Source organism: Tauraco erythrolophus, chromosome 3 (assembly GCF_009769465.1).
Source record: "Tauraco erythrolophus isolate bTauEry1 chromosome 3, bTauEry1.pri, whole genome shotgun sequence".
Classification (NCBI taxonomy): Eukaryota; Metazoa; Chordata; class Aves; order Musophagiformes; family Musophagidae; genus Tauraco; species Tauraco erythrolophus.
In genome coordinates this window covers 100,048,744-100,069,581 of record NC_141467.1, presented here as the reverse complement: position 1 = coordinate 100,069,581, position 20,838 = coordinate 100,048,744, and the positions used below count along the sequence as shown (strand labels likewise).

The 20,838-nt window shown below is 42.8% G+C and overlaps 1 protein-coding gene across 1 annotated transcript in view; it reads left to right on the top strand.

The window, feature by feature from the left end:
* Nucleotides 1–20,838, top strand: part of COL22A1 (collagen type XXII alpha 1 chain) — a 215,783-nt gene that overhangs the window by 65,350 nt on the left and 129,595 nt on the right. Inside the window, exons 4-9 of the mRNA XM_086609339.1 lie at nt 5,263–5,374; nt 14,040–14,163; nt 16,661–16,936; nt 17,997–18,077; nt 18,686–18,799; nt 19,378–19,422. Of these exons, the coding sequence (XP_086465465.1) occupies nt 5,263–5,374; nt 14,040–14,163; nt 16,661–16,936; nt 17,997–18,077; nt 18,686–18,799; nt 19,378–19,422 (752 nt within the window). The remainder of the gene's footprint in view (nt 1–5,262; nt 5,375–14,039; nt 14,164–16,660; nt 16,937–17,996; nt 18,078–18,685; nt 18,800–19,377; nt 19,423–20,838) is intronic.

Below are 20,838 nucleotides of genomic sequence, written 5' to 3'. Positions count from 1 at the left end.
TCTATGTATCTTCTTTCCAGTCCCACTTGGGCAATCTGCCTTGACTAATTTCTCAGCTCAAACAGCAACATTTTGGGTTTGTTTCTTCTCCGACTTAGAAATGGAAAGATATTTGTTTAAGGAGACTTTACAGTAAATGATTGGGATAACAAAATTAAGATATTACTAGTCTGAATTAAAAAATCTGCAACCTTTATTCAGTCCTGGAGGCAAATGAAACAGTGTAAATACAATTTATATGTGATTAGTTGGCATGAGCCGGCAATGTGTGCTAGCAGCCCAGAAAGCCAACCGTATCCTGGGCTGCATCAAAAGAAGCGTGGCCAGCAGGTTGAGGGAGGTGATTCTGCCCCTCTGCTCTGCTCTTGTGAGACCCCACCTTGAATACTGTGTTCTGCTCTGGAGTCCCCAACACAAGAAGGACATGGAGCTGCTGGAGCGGGTCCACAGGAGGGCCACGAAGATGATCTGAGGGCTGGAACAGCTCTGCCATGAAGACAGGCTGAGAGAGTTGGGGCTGTTCAGCCTGGAGAAGAGAAGGCTCCGGGGTGATCTTATAGCAGCCTTCCAGTACCTAAAGGGGGCCTACAGGAAAGCTGGAGAGGGACTTTTTACAAGGGCGTGTAGTGACAGGACAAGGGGCAATGGCTTTAAACTAAAAGAGGGGAGATTTAGATTAGATATAAGAAAGAAATTCTTCACTCTGAGGATGGTGAGGCACTGGAACAGGTTGCCCAGAGAAGTTGTGGCTGCCCCATCCCTGGCAGTGTTCAAGGCCAGGTTAGATGAGGCTTTGGGCAACCTGGTGTAGTGGAGGGTTTCCCTGCCCATGGCAGGGGGGTTGGAACTAGATGATCTTTGAGGTCCCTTCCAACCCAAACCATTCTATGATTCTATGATTTTTTTGCTCTTTACTTCTGCCTCATTCAGTGCAAAAAACGGAGAGCATTCCCTATGAACGAAATATGTGTCACCTAACTTCAGCAGTCTGAAAAGTACTGTCTGTAGGGACTCCCTTTCTGCTGAATGGAAGGAGGTAGACACTGCCAAACAGTGATTCAGCCTGTCTTTAGATAGGTCTGAGACAGACGCGATGAGTTATCTCCTAGAGATTCCTGTACTTCTCTGCTGATCCACAAGGGAACCAGAGAAATCTGCATACAGGAGATGTCTTCTTTTTCAGACAGTTAAAATTAGGAGAGATGCATCTCATGCTCAGCACAATTCTTCGTTGTTTAGTGTATGGCCCAATGCCACATTTTCTGTAATGCTATTAAAATCCTCCAGCAGCTAGCGTCCATTACCTCACGGGCTTTGGTTGGCAATGGAGTATCTAAGAATGGAGGTTATCTCACCAGCTGTAGATCTTCACTAGGTGAATTTAGCATGCAACCAGAGCATCCTAAGCTCTCTTTATGTCAATGGCGAGGAATATGCACTTTTGGCATCTGTTTTAGTACGAGATTAATCTTTCCCTGGAAGGCCATGTATTAGGCTCCCTGTGCCTAACTGAATGAGAGTCTGTTATGACTCTGTCTAGAGAGCTGACGTTTAGCCAGATGAACTCCATGTGAAGCATTCTAAACCTAAATTAGTTTGTTTCATAGCTCCTTCTAAGGAAAGTGGAGGTAACATCTCAATTTAATACAAAACAAATTAATACTGTGATTAAAACGAAACCATTTGCCAGTTTTGAGTGTGGACTCTGACACGTCTAGGACTTAACTTTCCTGTGGACCTACGTGATGTTTTTCAAAGAACAACCCTTATTTGTTCTTTAATGAAAAATATATCAAGAAATTTGCAACTTGCCAATCCAAATCCTGAGTAAGAAAAATCCTGTTGTGATTTACCTGTGCGCTTTATTTGATCCTGAATGCAAATGAGGTAGTCTAAGTTATGAGCATGACTTATTTTCATTACTGCAAGTTCTGCTTGCAAAATAGTTTTAATAACCTTGCATATGTTTCATGGTGCTATTTGGGCTCTCTAAACTTTATGTTAGGAAATCTCAGCCAAAAAAAGAAAAGATTGATTAAATCTGACTTTTAAATTGTTTCCATTGGAAAAGCATGCTAGTGTGCACATCCTCACAGTTGCTCATGATGTGAACGTTAGCTCGAGTTGTCAGAGAAAGGTGAGAGTAAGTTTGGGTCTGAGCTAATGATGGGAAACCTTAGCCAGGAATTATTGTCACAGTATCTCGCGCTTGTGTATTTCGAGCAATGGAGCTTTATGAGCTCCACGAGACGAGCAGTACTGCATAGCTCGAGGACTCTGGTGACTTGATGTTACGACGTCACTTGGGCTCCATTTCAGCCTTCACCATTCACAGCTCAGCTGCTGTGAGTGGTTAACAATTTCCCTTGCCAGCCCGTGTGGTCTCTTCTTACCAGCAACACTCAACTGCCTTCCTCACATTTCTGTGGCTGGTGTAGATGAAGTGAGCTATGGGAGGGTTTATATGGACAGGTCATACTGGTTTTTATGAGTTAGCCAGAAGGGAGCTCTCATGTTCTGGTAGGGTCTATTTGCTATGATTTATAGCTGCAGTCGTGGATGGTTACAGTATGTCAGAAGGGTGTATCACTAGAGTTGTTGCAGAGGTGATTATGAGGTGGAGCCATGAGGCCCTGGAGCATCTTAACTGCCTTATTTTCCCTCCTGAATGTCCAGTAATGCCTGAAAATAGAGTGGACAGGAGGGAAAAGCTGTTGACAGCCAGGAAAGTTACTGTAATACAAAAGCTCTAAACTTGGCACCAGACGATGATTTCTGTCTTTGCAAACAATGAAGATTATATTTCCTCATAAAAAGCCGTTTCTTCAGAAAAAGCTCCATGATGGAAGCTTTGTGTTTTATTTGCTGTCTGCTGTCACATCTTGATTTGCCTTGGGACAAAGGTTTTTGTCACCTATTTATGCATATATATTTGAAGAATAATATCGTTAGAGGCGTACCTTTTATTGTTGCAGCCGTTTTCAAGCCCTGCAGTGGCTTTCAGCCTGGAAGGTTCATGAGAGCACCTAAGAAACCCCAGAATCTTAGGGCTTAAGTTCAGCACACAAAAACGTTTCTCTCCTAGAAAAGTTTTAGGAGCTCACTAGCTGAACAAAGGTAGAAGCATTGCCATAATTTAAAATCGATTTATCAGAATAAGCTACTATAATATCAGCAGCTTTGTGTGCATGAATTACACCCACGAGAGATAATATGTGTAACTGGACATCTGTGAGGGGGAGGAGAAGTCAAAATAGCCCACATTAAAAAAAAACCCACAAGTTCTCTGCTCAGTTGCTCACAACTTGCCTTTTGCACTGTCTTTGCCTCTAACTCCACTGTATGTTTGGTTCTGGGAGTGGCTGTTACTTTGGATGTGCTTCTTGTGGAGCCAGTTTGGAGCTAAAAGCAAGATGGTTGCATCCACATGGTACTGCACCTCCAGGAACTGGATGCATCCAGGAGCATGGCATAGTTGTACCCCTACTGTCCCTGGCAGGACTTAGCAGCTGGGACTTCACGTCGCAAAAGCATGGATTTGTTGTGGCTGGGATCTTATTGATGCTGGAGCCGCACAGACTCATGTATAGAGTTTAGGATTGAGCTAATAAACTTTGTCAGAGCAAAGTCAGAAGCTTGACACAAATGTCTACAGTCAAGATTAATAGCTCATAGAATCATAGAATCATTTAGGTTGGAAAAGACCTTTAAGATCACTGAGTCTAACCATAAATCTGACACTGCCAAGTCCACCAATAGACCATGTCCCCAAGCACCACATCTACACATCTTTCAAATACCTCCAGGATGGTCACTCAACCACTTCCATGGGCAGCCTGTTCCAACGCTTGATAACCCTTTCAATGAAAAAATTTTTCCTCATACCAAATCTAAACCTCCTCTGGAGCAAGTTGAGGCCATTTCAACTTGTCCTATCACTTGTTACTTGGGAGAAGAGACTGACACTCACCTTGCTACAATCTCCTTTCAGGTAGTTGTAGAGAGTGATAAGTTCTCCTCTCAGCCTCCTTGTCTCCAGGCTAAACAACCCCAGTTCCCTCAGCTGCTCCTCATAGGACTTGTGCTTCATTGCTGTTCTTTGGTCATGCTCCAGCATCTCAATGTCTTTTTTGTAGTGAGAGGCCCAAAACTGAACACAGTATTCAAGGCATGGCCCTACCAGTGCTGAGTACAGGGGGACAATCACTTCCCTAGTCCTGCTGGTCACACCGTTTCTGATACAAGCCGGGATGCTGTTGGCCTTCTTGGCCACCTGGGCACACTGCTGGCTCATCTTCAGCTAGCTGTTGACCAAGACTCTCGGGTCCTTTTCTGCTGGGCAGCTTTCCAGACACTCTTACCTAAGCCTGTAGCGTTGCATGGGGTTTTTGTGAGACAATGATGAGCTGATTGGACCAAGACTAAGTTGTATTAAAATGATACGAAAAGCGTATTTAGTCAAGTGTCCTGGACTGGCAGTTTTCATTAAAGATGTGGACCTGTTGGAATGGGTCCAGAGGAGGGCCGTGAAAATGATCCGAGGGCTGGAGCACCTCTCCTATGAAGACAGGCTGAGAGAGCTGGAGTTGTTGAGCCTGGAGAAGAGAAGACTCCAAGGAGACCTTATCGTGGCCTTTCAATATATAAAAGGGGCTTATAAGAAAGACAGAGATTTTTTACCAAGGCTTGTAGTGGCAGGACAAAGGACAAGTGTTTTAAACTGAAAGAAAGTAGATTTAGATTAAATATTAGGAAGAATTTTTTACGATGAGGGTGGTTGCCCAGAGAAGCTGTGGATGCCCCGTTCCTGGAAGTGTTCAAGGTCAGGTTGAATGGGGCTTTGAGCAACCTGATCCATGGCAGGGGATTTGGACTAGATGATCTTTGAAGGTCCCTTCCAGCCCAAACCATTCTGCAGTTCTACGGTTCTACAAATAAATGTTTCAGTCTTCACCTGTGCATTTTTTTACGTAGAGATTAATGAATTATACGGCATTTTGAAGGTGTTGTGGTAATGCAAACAATAACTATTGATATCTGAATAACTCTATTCTCATCTCTCCAGGACTTGTCACAGTTTTGAAGTTGTGTTTTTTTGAGTTTTTGAACTAAGCAGACTAGGACCATGTCAGATTTTTTTTCTGGCCAAGGTTAAATCTCTGAAATGCTGGGTTTGTGGGCTAAGATAACTACCTAAGTACAGTTGAAGACATGTCCTACTGCCTGATCAATGTTTTGTATTTACAATTCCATTATGGACAGGATTTGACCTGATGGATTCGTTCAGCGTGAAACAGATTTTTGGAATGAAAGAAAATGGAATTCAGAGCGCTTATGTACGCCTTGGAAGCTTCCCTGTTGTTCAGAAAACTGAGTGAGTACCTTGATTTTTCACTTAATTTTCATCTAAGCCTCTGTTTTATATTATCTGTTTCCTCTAGGTTAACCTCATAGTAGTTATCTAGTACCTACACATATATTCTGCTTTGATCAGCTCTTTCAGTTCTGCCAGCAGAGGAGCGTGGTCGGAATGTGGTCAGGAGCCTTCACAGCAACTACAGGCTCCATCCTGGTAGAATATGAGCTGGTTTCAGTGTATCTCAATGGTTGTGAGGAGCAGTTTCAAGAAATTCACAAAAGAACTTAGGGCTTAATAAATAGCTTCTAAAAGGAGTATCTCCCATTGAGATATATATTTGCTAATCACACGAAAACAGTTGCAAGTAGATGTTGTTATCATGGCCTCCTAAAAGAATGAGTAACTTTTAATCCTGTATCAACATGGTATCAGTTTTTGGACTCTTTTATGACCTGAGGTTGCCAGTTCTGTCATGGTCTATCAGAATGGTTTCTCTTCAGGTTGTCATCTGAGCCCTGAGAGCACTAGCCTTGAAAAGAGTGAGTGCATAATTTCACTGAGCAACCATGAGCCATAGATTGAATTGTCATCATTAACATTTTTGCAGTAAATTTTCTCTGTGCAGGTTTGAACTTCAGCTTAAAAAATCAATATTAATTCTTTCCCTTCTTATGGATGAGGGCTGTTGGTTTTTATTCTATTTTAGCTCTTTTACTCAATCTTTGAGATATTGTCCAGTGACTTACATTTGCTTGATTTCACAATATTTTTTTTTGTCCTGAAGTCAACCTGGATTGATTTGCCTTTCTCTCCTCTCCTTCTTTCTCCATATAAACACACAGTCTTTTTTTAAAAAAAAAAAAGTAAAAATGTGATATATTTAAAGGAAAACTGTTTGCTCTAAAGTACATAAATGATGTCAAGTCTCAGGGTAAGTAAATTCATGACCTGGGAGAAGGCCAGCCTACTAAAGGCACCTTAGTCTTGATAAGTAGCATATACATAACCGCTGTGTGTGGATAGGGTAATAAACCTATTTGGTTTGGCTCACAGCAGCCTCTGAATATATCAGCTTGCTGTGGCTTGTAAGAGCTAGTGGTAGTGTGCTTTATCTTTGGAGAGTGTTACCATCAAGACTACAAAGGAAGAAGCCCTTCAAGTGAAGAAGTTCAGTTTGTGCTTCAGAAAATCTGGGATCAATGATCTACCTGATCTGAGCTCTGGGTGATACTATGACGAACAGGACGAGTGCAATCCTTGGGTGTATAAGGAACTGTCAAGTATGAGTTGACTATCTCCACATCAGGCAACTCAGTCACCACTGTTGGGATGCTATGTCCGATCCTTGTTTCCATAATTCAGTAGACAGGAATGGAGCAAATGAAAGTTTAAATAACTGGGAAACAAGTCTAACAGTGAGAAATTCAAGAAGTGCAATGTAGTTATGTAAAATTATGAAATGGTTAACAGCTAAAGTGATTGCTCTCTGTAAGAACCTCCAGGAATCTAAGTTTAGTAAAGGGTCTTTGGTGTTAAGGATCATAGAATCATAGAATGGCATAGGCTGGAAGGGACCTTAGAGATCATCTAATCCAACCTCCCTGTCATGGGCAGGGACGCCTCTCAACTAGATCAGGCTACTCAGGGCTCCGTCCAACTTGGCCTTTAACACCTCCAGGGAGGGGGCATCCACAACTTCTCTGGGCAATTTATTCCAAAGTCTTACCACCCTCGTACTGAAGAATTTCTTCCTAAGATCTAATCTAAATATGTTCTCCTTCAACTTAAACCCATTTCCCCTTGTCCTATCAGTGGACACTCTTGTAAAAAGTCCCTCCCCAGCCTTCCTGTAGATTCCCTTCAGGTATTGGAAGGCAGCTATTAGGTCCCCCCGAAGTATTCTCTTTTCAAGGCTGAACAATCCCAGCTCCCGCAACCTGTCCTCGTAGCAGAGGTGCTCCAGCCCCTGGATCATCTTTGTGGCCCTCCTCTGAACACGCTCCAACAGATCTATGCCTCTCTTACGGTGGGGACACCAGAACTGGACGCAATATTCAAGGTGGGGTCTCACAAGAGCAGAGTAAAGGGGGAGAAACACCTCTCTCGACCTGCTGACCACGCTTCTGTTGATACATCCCAGGATGCGGTTGGCCTTCTGGGCCGCATGAGCACACTGCCGGCTCATGTTGAGCTTCTCATCTATAAACACCCCCAAATCCTTCTCTTCAGGGCTACTCTCAACCCACTCTGTGCCCAGTTTGTATTTGTGGATAGTGGATAGTGGTAGACTTAATGTTGGTGGCTGCCTGCTAATGATATCAAAAAACAACATGGGAGAAAGGCACACTTTTAACAACAAACTTAGTTAGCCACTGGAACAAGTCAGCACAGGTTACAGAATTGTCCATTTGCATTCTTTTTTAAAATTAAAGATTGAAGTACTTTGTTGTTGTTGTTGTTTCTGTTGTTGTTTACCCAGAAAGACTGAGGGAGCCAAGCCAGATCAACCAGCTATGGTGACCTTCTGTCTGCTCAGATTGCACTCATTTGTTTGTTGTTGTTTTTAAAGTAAGCAGAATATTTTATTGCCCAGGACAATTAGAAGTAAAACATCCTTAATTAGTAGATTGAAATGACTAAGCTTCCTTTTGAATGATTAACTTAAACATGAAATTAAAGAAGAACTTTTATATTTTTAGCCTTTTGTATTTTAATTTCCATACTCCTGTGGTTTGGGAATGAACCCAAATGGATATATCGCCATAAAAAGTGCATATTTCATTCATTTTACCATTTGGATGTCAGGATTCTGAGATGGTGCATATAGGATCATCGCTTACAAAAAGTGAAATCTTGTAAAGCTGCACAAAACTGATAACTGGAATAATAAACAAAACAAAAACATCTGTCCTGTCTTGCAGATAACCTCAAGCAACATTTAGCAACGTTTAGCAACCTCGTAATTAGATGCAAAATCATAAACTGAGTAATATATGTAATTCACTTTATTATCTGCTTAAAGGATTTGTATCCTTTTATATAAGCACTAGTACTTTTACAAAGTGCCAGCTTATGTGCCAGGGAATTGTTCCTATTCATCTTCTGATCTGGAATCTACAACTATGAGCTTTCTTCCCATTTGTGGTGAGGCATCCTGTGATGGTTCTGTGAGCAAGCAAACACGACCGCCAGGAATGTGACTGGAGTCAATAACCTGGTCACTGAAGGACTCACAGGTCTCTCTAGCTGGCTGCAGGCTAGTCCCTAAATCTGGTTGGTGTTTCTCCCCACTCCTCAGGTTACTGGGCTGTCCTACTGTTTGCTCAAACATATATTTCACGTGAGAAACAGCAGGAACAACTAAGGTTCTTCAGCATGGAGAAGAGAAGGCTCAGGGGGCAGATCTTATCCACGCGTATCAATACCTGATGGGGAGGAAGCAGAGAAGATGGATCTAGAATCTTCTCAATGGTATCCTTTGACAGGACAAGAAGCAATAGGAACAAATTAAAACCATGAAATTTGATCTGAACACAAGAAAAGAGAACACTCTCAGAGCTAGAGAACGGGCCCTGACCAGTATTTACTAATGTGGATATAGACCTTGAGTCTCCCACTTCTAACAAGGTGAAGGAGATTAAGCTTGATGGAGGTGGAATGACTGAAGGCTTTTTTTTGGTCTTTTAGAGAGGGAATGACTGAAAGGAGAGCAGATAAGCATACAAAAGGCTGCAGCAAAGGAACAAGTTGTTTGCATGGTTCCTTTTGCAAAAAAAAAAAAAAGTTGTTTCAGGAAGATTAAACTGCAGCAAGTGAGATTTAGGATTGACTTCTTTTGCAGCATGTAGGATAGTGAAACACAGGAAGAAAATACCTAGAGAGGTTGTATGTGTTCCATCACTGAAGTTTATGAAGTAGAGGCCAAAAAAACTTCTGCCAAGGATGTATGGGATGTGTTGTGACAATCCTTCTATAGCCTTTTCCTTTTTCTTTTCCCCCCATCATTCTAAGAGCCTCTGGTGATATGATGCATATGGAAATGAACTGGCTTTCTCCAGCCTTGTTTCGTAGACCTAGTGAGTGTTGTGGTTTGACCCCAGACAGCAACTAAGGCCCACAGTCACTTACTCACTCCCCTCCGGTGGGATGAGGGAGAGAATGGGAAGAGTAAAAGTGAGAAAACTCATGGGTTGAGATAAAGAGAGTTTAATAGGCAAAATAAAAGACACACATGCAAGCAAAGCAAAACAAGGAATTAATTCACTGCTTCCCGTCAGCAGGCAGGTGTTCAGCCATCTCCGGGAAAACAGGGCTCCATCACACGACAGTTACCTAGGAAGACCAATGCCATCACTCCAAACATCTCCCTCTTGCTTCTTCATCCCCTAGCTTTCTGTTGCTGAGCGTGATGCCGTATGCTGTGGGGTGTCTCTTTAGTCAGTTGGGGTCAGCTGTCCCGGCTGTGTCGCCTCCCATCTCCTTGTGCATCTTGTGGGGTGGGTGAGAAGCAGAAAAAGCCTTGACTCTGTGTAAGCACTGCTCAGCAGTAATGAAAACATCCTTGTGTTATCAACACAGTTTTCAGCAAAAATCCAAAATACAGCTCCATAGCCACTATGAAGGAAATTAACTCTACGCCTGCCAAAACCAGCACAGTGAGCTGTTGCATTTCATAGTCGCGGTTTTTAGCTGTTGTAAAAGTGGTCGAATTTCCCAAATACATTAATTACATTCATCCTCACCAAATGTAGGCACCCTATTAATTGTTATTACGTTCAGTGTCTTAAACGAGAACAGATAATCTTATTTTTCTCCATTGTGTTATTATTGTACATGTAGGATCTCGTGCTGATTGTCACAAATGTAGGCTCCTATGCCAAACAAAAGCATTTAAGGAGGCTGTATATTGAACATGGGCAACAGCTAAAAGAGCTTTCTGCCTGATTATTATCATTTTTTCTTTGTAGAAGTTGTGATTCTCCTGACCTTGTAGCTGGGTTAATTAACTCTTAGACTAACCTGAAGCACCGGGGATTTCTCTTGTCTTGGAGTTTTATAAGGGCTTCTTCTGCAATCTATCCTGTTGTCAGAATTATAGACCAAGGAGCTGGCAGAGTGCTCCCTCTAGGTACCAGGCATCCAGCAAAACTCCATAATATGGATCATCAGTTCAATTCAGCCTTGGGTGAAAGAAGGAAATAAAACTTTTCTGGGGACAGCAATTCCTATCCTTGGATTCCTAAGTAAAGCTGAATTTCTAGGTGGAGATAACTTTTTAGTGAGGAAATAAATGAAAACTCATAAACAGAGCTTTTGTCATTTATGCAGTAATGCATCTCTGTAAATGATGCAGGGACCAAGACTTCAGAAACAGCTTTTGTAATATCTTCAGAGCAAAGAGAGTGCCTTTAGATTTACTTTTGGCACGAAGCCTTTCTCTGTTGGGAACTTGCAGCCAGTTCTTCAGCACCTTTAAAAATCAGTTGAGGGTGACAGGTAATAGGTCATTATAGCTTTCTATCAGTTTAAATCTACCTGATGGGCCATTTTTCAGCCTCTGTGTGACAAGGTGTGGCCAGACTCACAAGGATATTTAGGCATCTAACTCCCAGTTATTTCTGGGGGCGTTTAGCATCTGAAAACATTTTTTGAATTTAAGCTCCCATGGTGTTATTCCTGTTCCCAGCTCAGTCCAGAGAGACTGTCTCAGCACAGAAACCAGCAGTTGGTTGTAGCTTGTCAGGCTCAACGTGATATCTTGGGGGACTGATTTCAATCACACGCTGCTATACCTCCCTGCTCAGCGAAGCGGTGATGCCACAGTTGCAGCCACTGCCTTTAATTCCTGCTTGGAACCAAGCACACCTTGCATAGGCGGAGTTGAAAAACTGTTAGGGAAAGGCAGCATTGACAGCATGCGTCCTGCTGCTGTTGATGTGATGATAGCGCACGTACTATGGATGAGGAAGAGACCAAAGCACCTCCAGAGCTGTAATTCCACTACCTTGTGCCACCACTGGCACCATTTCTCCACTCGCTTTTCATTCAGTAGAAGGTTGGATTTGGTGGTGGGCTGTAGCTAGGAGAGTAGTTCAACAGGGCTGTCTGTGCCCAAAATGTGAATCAGAATCTTAAAGGGCAAGACAGAGAGGGAACTCGTTAAACTCAGTTGTGACACTGAAGATTGAAGGTGAGGAGTGAGTGAAGGCAAATGAGCTAAGCATGTATGCTGGAATGGCAGAGTTTGAGGAGCTGAGCCACGGGGAAGTGCCCGCACTGGCACCACTGTCATGTAGAAGCATCCATTGTCTTTGTTCTAGAGAATGGAGAGATAAGCAACGCCTTGTCAACTATCAACATTGCCACCTTGCTCAAGTTTTTTGAAAGGGTGGATGTTAAATGCTGAAACATGCATCTTCTCTGACAAACTTGGACACAATGAGTGTACAAAGCCCTTTGACAGGAAATTTGCACTAAGGCATGTCAACGGCAAAGGAGACCTGGCGGGGTGCCCTGCTGGGAGGGCTGATGTGACCGACTTGACTCCCTCTTGCCAAACATCCCGCAGATATTCTTGATGGCTTTCAGTGCCCCACTCATGCCGGTTGTATTCTCCATGGCAACTCTGCCACAAGAGTGACAACCGACACGCTTCTGGTTTTGTCATGAAAAGAGAGAGAGTCTGACTATTTTGTGTGCCGTGGGATAAATGGGTGGTGGGGTGAGATGGATCTGTGACCAGGGAGGGCTAGTTTGTGAATAGCTAGTACCAAAAAGTGAGACAGCCTTGTCTGCTCTCATAAAGGAATGATTTTGTAAAGGAGGTAGTGGGAGACTGGTTCAGTTTTCACTTGTGTTGGCAGACTTCAGAGAGTTCCTGTGTCCCCAGCAGGAAGACCATCTTATAATGGTGCATCACCTATATGGACATTTTATGTAGCAAAAGCCACAGAGTTCTGAATTTTTAACTTGGCTAAATATACTGGAAATTCAAGGCGCAGATTAAAAAACGACTGAACATTTTTGCATTAGGAAAGACTGGCTTTCAACTTTTGCTGTAATTGCAAAGCAAAGTATTTTGGAAATTTCGAGGATTTTTGCTTTAAGAACATCTAGTTTTGTGTGCCTTTGACTGTGCCAGTTTCTGCATAGTGGTGGACTATGTCAAATATTCCTTAAGAGAATCTGTCTTCATTGTTTTGCTCTTCATTAATTGCTGCCGTTGTGTTTTGTTTTCTAATGGGTGCTCATGCCTGACTGCTCAGATGTCTGGAAGCAAAGACATGATATTTAGGAAGGGCCTATTTAGGAATGCTCAGAGGAGCAGGCTGGCTTGGGCATGAGGGACAATGAAGTTGACTGGGACTCTTCAGCTGGAAAAAGAGATGGCTTAGAGACATTATAAGCAAAGTTTGAAAAATCATGAAAGGCATGAAAAATAGAAAAAGAATAAGTTCATTGTGTTGTCCCCTCAAGAACCGAGCTTGGTCCTAAACAAACAAGAGGAGGCTCATTATGCAGTGGGTAGCAGAGCTGCGTGATTCCTTGCCGAAGGATGTTGTGGCTGTAATAAGTTTACCTGAGTTCAAAGGGGGACCAGAGAAATCCATACAAGACAGATCTATAAAAAGTTATTAATGTAGACGTTGTCTCTGAATTTGACCCCCGGATCACAAAGACCTGGTAGGAGAAATATGTTTGTTCTGTTCATTCACGTTCTTAGGCATCCAGTAATGGTTAGTGAAAAAAAAAATAGTAATCGTGGGTTAGTTATCCCTTCTATCCAATCCCGTGTGCTCTTATGTTGAGGGTTAGTCAAACAGTGCTGGTTTTGGTTTCCTCAGACTTAGGCATGGATCATGGTGTCACACTGAGTAAATTTCACTAATATGTTTGTAATGTTTGATTTCAGAAGGTTCTTCTGTTCTCCCAGGCCACCAGACAAGGAGCATCTTCTTGGGCAGGCATGGGGCCTAGTGCCTGTTTTGGCGAAAATACTACAATATTTGTTGCTCTAACTTTGTACATTTGTAAAGGGTTTCAGGCATGCCTGCCCATTGTCAGATGTCAAGAGGAAATGGGTATAAGCTTAGTCAGGGGAGATTCAGGTTGTATGTTAGGAAGTATTTCTTCTCTGAAAGGGTTGTCAACCACTGGAATAGGCTGGCCAGGGAGGTGGTTGAGTCCCCATCCCTGGATGTGTTTAAGAATAGGGTGGATGAACTACTTAGGGATATGGTTTAATGGGCGATTAGGGACGGTTGGACTGGATGATCTCTAAGGTCTTTTCCAACCTAGAAATCTATGAAATCTATGAAATCTATGTCACAGGTCTCCAGTGCATCTAGAGAACAACAGAATGGTTTATATATTGCGTGAACCAAAGAATCAGCTGAAAAACAACTGCTTCAACGTGATGGATATTAGTCTGCAGATTTTCACTGTTTCTTGTTTAATTGGAGAGCTTCACCATTGCTCCAAAAAGGATTTCTCAAGGACAGAACCACCTGGAGGGCACAAGCTCACATTCATCTCTCTGCAGGCTGTCAAATACAGCAGATATTGTAGGACCTATGTCATACTTTTGGGAAGCGTTGCTGGGACATGCAGAGAGATTTCGAAGTTCTGCTCTTTACTGCTAAGCCTTATACATTGCTCTCTTTTTCCCTCCCCATGCCAGGGATGTATTTCCACAAGGTCTGCCTGATGAATATGCCTTTGTAACTACCTTCAAATTCCGAAAGGCTTCCAGGAAAGAAGACTGGTATATTTGGCAGATTATTGACAAGTACGGCATACCACAGGTACAAATCCCTTTGCAGCCAGCAAGAGCAGCCTTGTTTCTCTTTTGTTGCATGAACGAACTTTCTTGCCTTAACATCCCACTCTTTTTTCCTTGTAGACTAGTAAAATTCCCTTTTCCTGTCTTTTCAGTTCTTTTTGCCAAAAGTCCTTTACCTTTAATTCAAATCCTGGAGGAAGGTATACTTGGACCTTGGTTGTTATTAGTGTGCAGATAGATGTTTTAGTTGGAAAGGGGGAAGAAAATATACCATTCTTGCTTTTGAAACTATGTTTTAGGGTTTTTTTGTTGTTTTGTTCAGGTAGTTCTATTCAGGGAAAATATTTTGCTTGTTTGGAAAAAGATAGCCACACAGAGGTACTGCAGAGCAGTGAGCTCTGTCAAGGTTTTGCACAGACATCTAGGTATCATGCAAAGGCATTATGGGTTCCCTACTCAGGATGTGGATGTAACACCTATTATTACTCCAAAACCTTGAGTCCTGGTTGCTGCAGTATTTGATCTAATAATCTTTGTCAAGTACTCTCAGGTTCTCAGAAGAAAAATACCATAAGAGTATAATAAAATGCTGTCTGTTTCTATATAGCATGTTCTTAGCAGGATGCTATAGTTCAGGAGTTTGAGTGTGCTTGAGGAGGGACTGGTTTGTATGGGCTGTGTGTTTTCCAGTTCAGTACAAATGTGGTTCTGATGGCATCACCTGTGGACTCTGAACTGAGCTGTCAGCATGGGCTCACGTAGCCGTGTAACACAGTATTGCTGCTTTGGGACTTGCATTCGAAAGGATTTGGGAAACTCACAGTGAAGGACAGGTGCAGTTTGAGGACTTAGCTGACTGAGTTTCAGACAATGGTAAAAGGTTAACATGAAAATTATTAGCAGCTGCACTTTGTCAAATGAAATATGATTTACTGTGCTAATATGTATTCCTAATTCCTGCAGAGTGAATATATCACTCAGTATTTCTTGGACACAGCTGAAAACTTGAACAGCTTAGGTATGGAGAGAAAAAAGCACTGAAGAGTCTCAGTAATATTTTCAAAAGTGCCTCAAATTGTTGTGCCAGAAGTGCTTTAAAGCCTCATGAGCCTTGTTTCATGCAAAGTCGGGAGTGGTTTGGCCGCTGCATCGTGGACCTGCACAGCTTACAGACTGCAGACACTTCTGAGCTAACGCTGATCTGAGCTGGCATTTCCAGCTGGCACGGTGCTCAGCTGCGTGGAGATGTTGGGTCAGATCTGGAGTCAGCCTACCCTGGGCTGTTTGCATCGGACACATGTCGGTGCCGATGCGGCCAGACGCCTTCCAGCTCTGCAGCTCGCGGGTGCACTGGTTGTCCCCACGGCTCTGCACTTTGCGCCGTTCCCTGCTGCTTGCTGGTGACTGCCTGACTTTGGTAGAAGAAGAAATCAATTTGTAAACGAACTAAAAGCATGATGTCCTCAAAAGCCTATTTTTGCCTGCTCCGTGGCTTGCAACACGGTGTGGAAGCGCAGGAAGATGTCTTTCGGAATGGCTTGGGGGGAAGAAAGGCAGAGACAGGCGGAGGGAGAAAGATGGAGGGAGGCAGTGGTAGGATTTTGGTTCTGCAGTGATGAAGCAGAGTGATGTGATTTCATACGGATTTAAAATAGACTTTTTTTCCCACTCTCACTTGAAGATGCTTTGCTTAAGAATGGTCACTTAGGACCTCATTTCTTGTGTGTTACACACAAGTGTAGTCAGAAAGGAAGACATTTGAGGCCATCTGTCCTTAAACCCTTCTAACTTTCCCATATCCCTAGGCATCGTCTCTTCTATTTCTAGTTAACCAGATTAGGCCAGGAACCAGTTTTCAGCACTGACTTTAAGTGGCATGGTCTGACTGTGTCCACACTGTGTAATACATGGTCCTAGGTCTCCTCTGAGCCTAAGGCATAATCATTATTGTGTGTTTCAGGTTTGTGTTCAAAGTGTCAGAAATAAAGTGTGGGCAGTGCTACAGCTCAGCAGACTGGTTCCATACTAGACAATGAGGGATTTGTCCTTGCCCCACGGGATGGTTGAGGACATGTGATGGGACTAAAGAGCACAGAATCTGCTGGAAGTAGTGAAGGAGTGCACAGGACAGAGGGATCTGGAACAGGCTCAGCTTTGTCTGTCTGCCTTTGGGGAGATGCCCGTGACATATACTACCTCCAAACCATGCCCAGGCATTGCCTGGGAGGTGTCAAGGTTGCATGTGTTGAAACCATGCCGAGGATTGTACTCTCGAGAAGTCTTTAGATGGTCGAGGATCTGCACCCAAGCTTGTTCTCTACTCCATCTTATTTACTAGAATAGGTGCAGGCTCCCTGTCCAACTTCATATCTCACCCAAAACTCTGTCCGCTGCTCTTTGCTTGGGCTTCTCACCACATGCTGTGGTGAACTTTGGGGTGTCAGTCGCAATGGAAGGCAGGCAGGAGGAAGGAGGAGGCTTTGTGCTTTACTAGCAAAAACATTTCTGTCTGCCCATAGGTCTCAATCCGACTGGACGGAGAGAACAAAGCTGTGGAGTACAATGCCATTGGGCTCACCAAGGATGCTGTGAGAGTGGTCTTCCGAAATGCACGTGTTGGGGATCTTTTTGATCGCAGCTGGCACAAAATTGCCCTCAGCATTCAGTCAAAGGCTGTCTCACTTTACATAGACTGCAGACTGGTGCAGATGCTGCCTATTGAAGACAGAGAAAATATTGACATTCAGGGCAAGACTGTGATCGGCAAACGCTTGTATGACAGCATCCCCATTGATGTAAGTACTGCGTGTGTCGGTTAGAGCTGGGGTAACGTTCAGCATTTGGTTTGCAGCGTGTGAATGGCTTTTTTGTGGGGTCATGTTGTAATTGGCCCTTTTCCTGAAGCAGCATCGCTGAAAGGTGACCTGTGTTACATAGCTAAGGCATTGGCGTCTCATCATGTACAAGACTTGCTGTCTTCTTATGTGAGACTGTCACTATCTCCGTAATAGAGCTTAAAAATAAGAAATTCATTTCATCTTTCTGTCTGGTCCCAGAACGTGCCATAGTTAAAGTCAGAGACAAAATCATCCACAAACACCATCAAACTGGGTACCGAACTACACACGTAAAGGTCTTTTGCTGTCTGATCTTGGCATTATGAATGTTTCCACCTGTGATAGGAGGAGATGGAGAAAAAAAGAAATATTTTTAGCTCAGGAGAGTCATGATATATTCTCGGTTCCTTGGAAAAGATTCTTGATATTAAATGATTGCTCCAGATGATGATCACTCCAGTTGAACCAGAGTTGAGACCTGCAGGTTGGATCTGATTGTCTAGTAACAGTGTTAACCTGGTATAACTTATGTATGATTGTTTGGTGTTTTGAGACCTATAATCTTTCTTAGCTGTGCAAAATGAATGGAATGTGCATGTTAAATGTGCTAATAGCACTTCACATGCAGGGGTAAATGGTCAGAAGATGCAAGGCTCAACAGGAGAAAAACAAACTTTACATCTAGATGAAATTGTAGGAAGGATGGAGATGCTCAGAATATGTCTTCTGAGACAGGAATTTGGCCAGGACATGGGGATTAGCATGCCTTCTTATTTGTGTGAAAACTTGCACCAGAATTTTAATAGGCATATTCAGGGTCTCATTAGCTCAGGAGTCCTGGAGCATGCTGAGATATTGGCCCATTATTGATAGAGATAGATATTGACTACAGGATCCATAGAATCATTATGAAATTAGCCCCATCTGTTTTTTGTTTGTATCCATCTGCACTGTTTATATCCAAGCAAAAAGATGTGTGGTCTTTAATAATTCACTGTTGCCTCACTTTGTCTTCTAGTTTGATCTTCAGCGGATGGTTATTTACTGTGATTCTCGGCATGCTGAGCTGGAGACCTGCTGTGACATTCCCTCTGGACCAGTAAGCTTCTTTTTGTCATTTTTTCATGTTCGCATGAACATTCTTCATTGAAATCTGTTACATAAAGCAGGGAATATGTGACAGTGTGGGATTATCGTTTTTTTAATGATAGTCAATGAAACTTAACTGTGCAATTGGTAATGTAGCAGTGCCAGAAGAGGACCACTGCAGAGGGATGAGTATGAGGCATTTGAAGTTTCCAAGTTGCTCTTTCCTTGTCAAACTGTCAGGGGAAACAAAACCCTGAAGTGATGATGGAACAACAGAAATTCAGCATGAAATATTCAACATGTTTCCCGCTGGTTTTATTTGGGAAGAGCTAAAACAGTGCCAGTTGCTGCTTAGTTTCCCATGCCCAGCTCTCATTAGAAACTTCCACCCTCCTTTCACTCTTCTTTTCTCGATCCTGGTTAAAGAGATTCGTTGTTCATTTTGCCACATTTTCCCCTATTGCTTGAATGAATGGCTTTTGTGGGATTTCGTTCCTCACTACAACTCATTTAGCTGTGCGTTGTCCAGTGATGCCTATGCCGTTTCTCTAAAGTGGGTGGAAGAGGAAGCTTTCTAGCACCAAAGGCTTCGTCATGATCTTGGGTGTTTGGGTGTAGTGCCAGGTCACGGTCCTGACGGAAGCACCTCCCCTGGAAGTGAGACCCACTGTTGGCAATGAGCAAATTGGTCACCTCAAGACTTTCAACTGCTCCTGTCCTGCTGGACAAAAGGTGAGTGTTGAGATGAGTGTGATTCATTTGAGGCATGCTGTGTAGGTTTGGAAGTAGGGTATAACACCGTGCAAGTGAGTGAGAAGGGCTGTATTTGTTTGTGGAGTACTTCAAGACCTAGTGGTGGAAAGCACTTCATAGAAAGAGCTAGGCATGTGTTATTCACAGGTGGGATGTCTCTAGAAGTAACAACAGTCTTCCCAGGTGTTGTTGCTTTACCTAATTCAGTGACTTTGATCATGTCGATAGTCCTGGTAACAATCTTGAAAACAACGTGGTTATTCTTCTCCAGCCTAGTTATGTGCATCCTTCTTCAGATAAAAAGGAGGGGATTCTGGGGGAAAATATAGCCACATTGAAAAAAATCTCATAGCTTTTAAGAGCAGTGTACTTGCTGTGACTGAGACCTCTGAGAAGCTAGCCTCATTGTCATTGCTCTTGAGGGCATCTCAGTTTTAGTCCGTGCTCCACTAAAACCTGAGATATTTTTTGTTGTTCTCAGTTGCTGTAGGATTGGACCTTTTGCTTTGTTCTATGAGAAGATCAGTCTGACTAATCACGTTTTTTTTTTGTCTTAGGGGGAGAGAGGTCCAATAGGCCCTGAAGGTCCTAAAGGTCAGAAGGTGAGTAATATGTGCTAGTTCATTTTTTCAATAAAAATGACAATAGCAAAACAGTTTCAGAGCAAGCTGAGGAGTTAATTTTGAGAAATAAGGGTCAATTTGGCATATGACTGAGTTCAGATAGTTTTGGATGAGCCTGGGAGCGCAAGAGACTCTGGACATCTTGTATCTTTGCTCCAGGCTTTCATTTGAGCTTCTCTATTGCTGCTTTATGTCATTCTTAGAATAAGCATGTTCCAAAATCTTTTCCTTTTAGCTTCTAAACTGGCATTTTTGCAAGCTGGTGTTATTCACTAGGTCATGCACAGCTTTCATGATCAGTCACCTGGAAAACTGTGTACTGCATCTGTGCTGTGCCTTGCTCAGCAGTACTAGATATCCCTAGGTTAGGTAGCAGCCTCTCAGTCACACTCTACAAAATTTCCTGAGACTGGGGGAAAGGATGAGCCACAATCTGTTATCTGTAGCAATATTGTCTGAGTCATGAGCTGATGTTAAATATAGGGCACTTTCCTCAGTATTCTTCTTCCTAGATAACAGGGTAGGAGAGTGGTTGTGATGTCTGCTTCGAGTTTCACAGTGCAACCTCTGTATTATCTTGCATATTCTGCGAGCTTCTTTGGTATGCACACGTGTGCATTCAACATTCATACACACACTTTCCTTCTGTGCTTGGTGCAAATAGAGCTGTAAGTCAGTTTACTTAGAGGTGAGCGCTTGTACTGGAAGAAAACAAAGATTCACAGCATTGCTGAAGAGGTGAAAGTCAGTGATGTCAGTGGTTCCCAGTTTCACCATCTGTGTGATTAAAAAGATGTTTGGGAACAATTTGTATTCAAAACTATTTCCATCTGAATCAGTTCTGTAAATTCAGATGCTGAATTTATATCTGTTTGGTGAAAAAACTGATTGCATCTCACCAAAATTTACTCAGTCATGAAGCACTGTGGGAGAAGAAAGGAGAAGTCTCTGGGTGTTGGAAGGTCAGACATCCTCTGCAATGTATTGTGGGGATTTTTTTTGGCAACGCTTGGTCTGCTTTATGCAGGGAGAAGTTTTAGATGATGATGAGATGTGTTTTGGAGTATGTTTTCTGCTGGCATGAAAGAACATGGGCACATTAATGCTCAGATGTGCCTGACTGAATCTGCAGAAAATGTTGCCTTATGCTTCCACACATATATAAATAGCAACTTTCTATTTTAGTCTGTGACAGTATAAATAACGATGGCCTGTTTTGAAGAATGGCAGAGCCATGACTGTTGTGAGGAGTTTGCAGAAGGACAATGATGATGATAATGAAAGTGCCCTGCAGCAACATCCTGATGTCTTTCACTGCTTTGACAAAGTCTATACGCTGGTGAAGATGTCTATACTGTGTAACATGGCACACTGCTGCAGTACAGGAGGTACCAG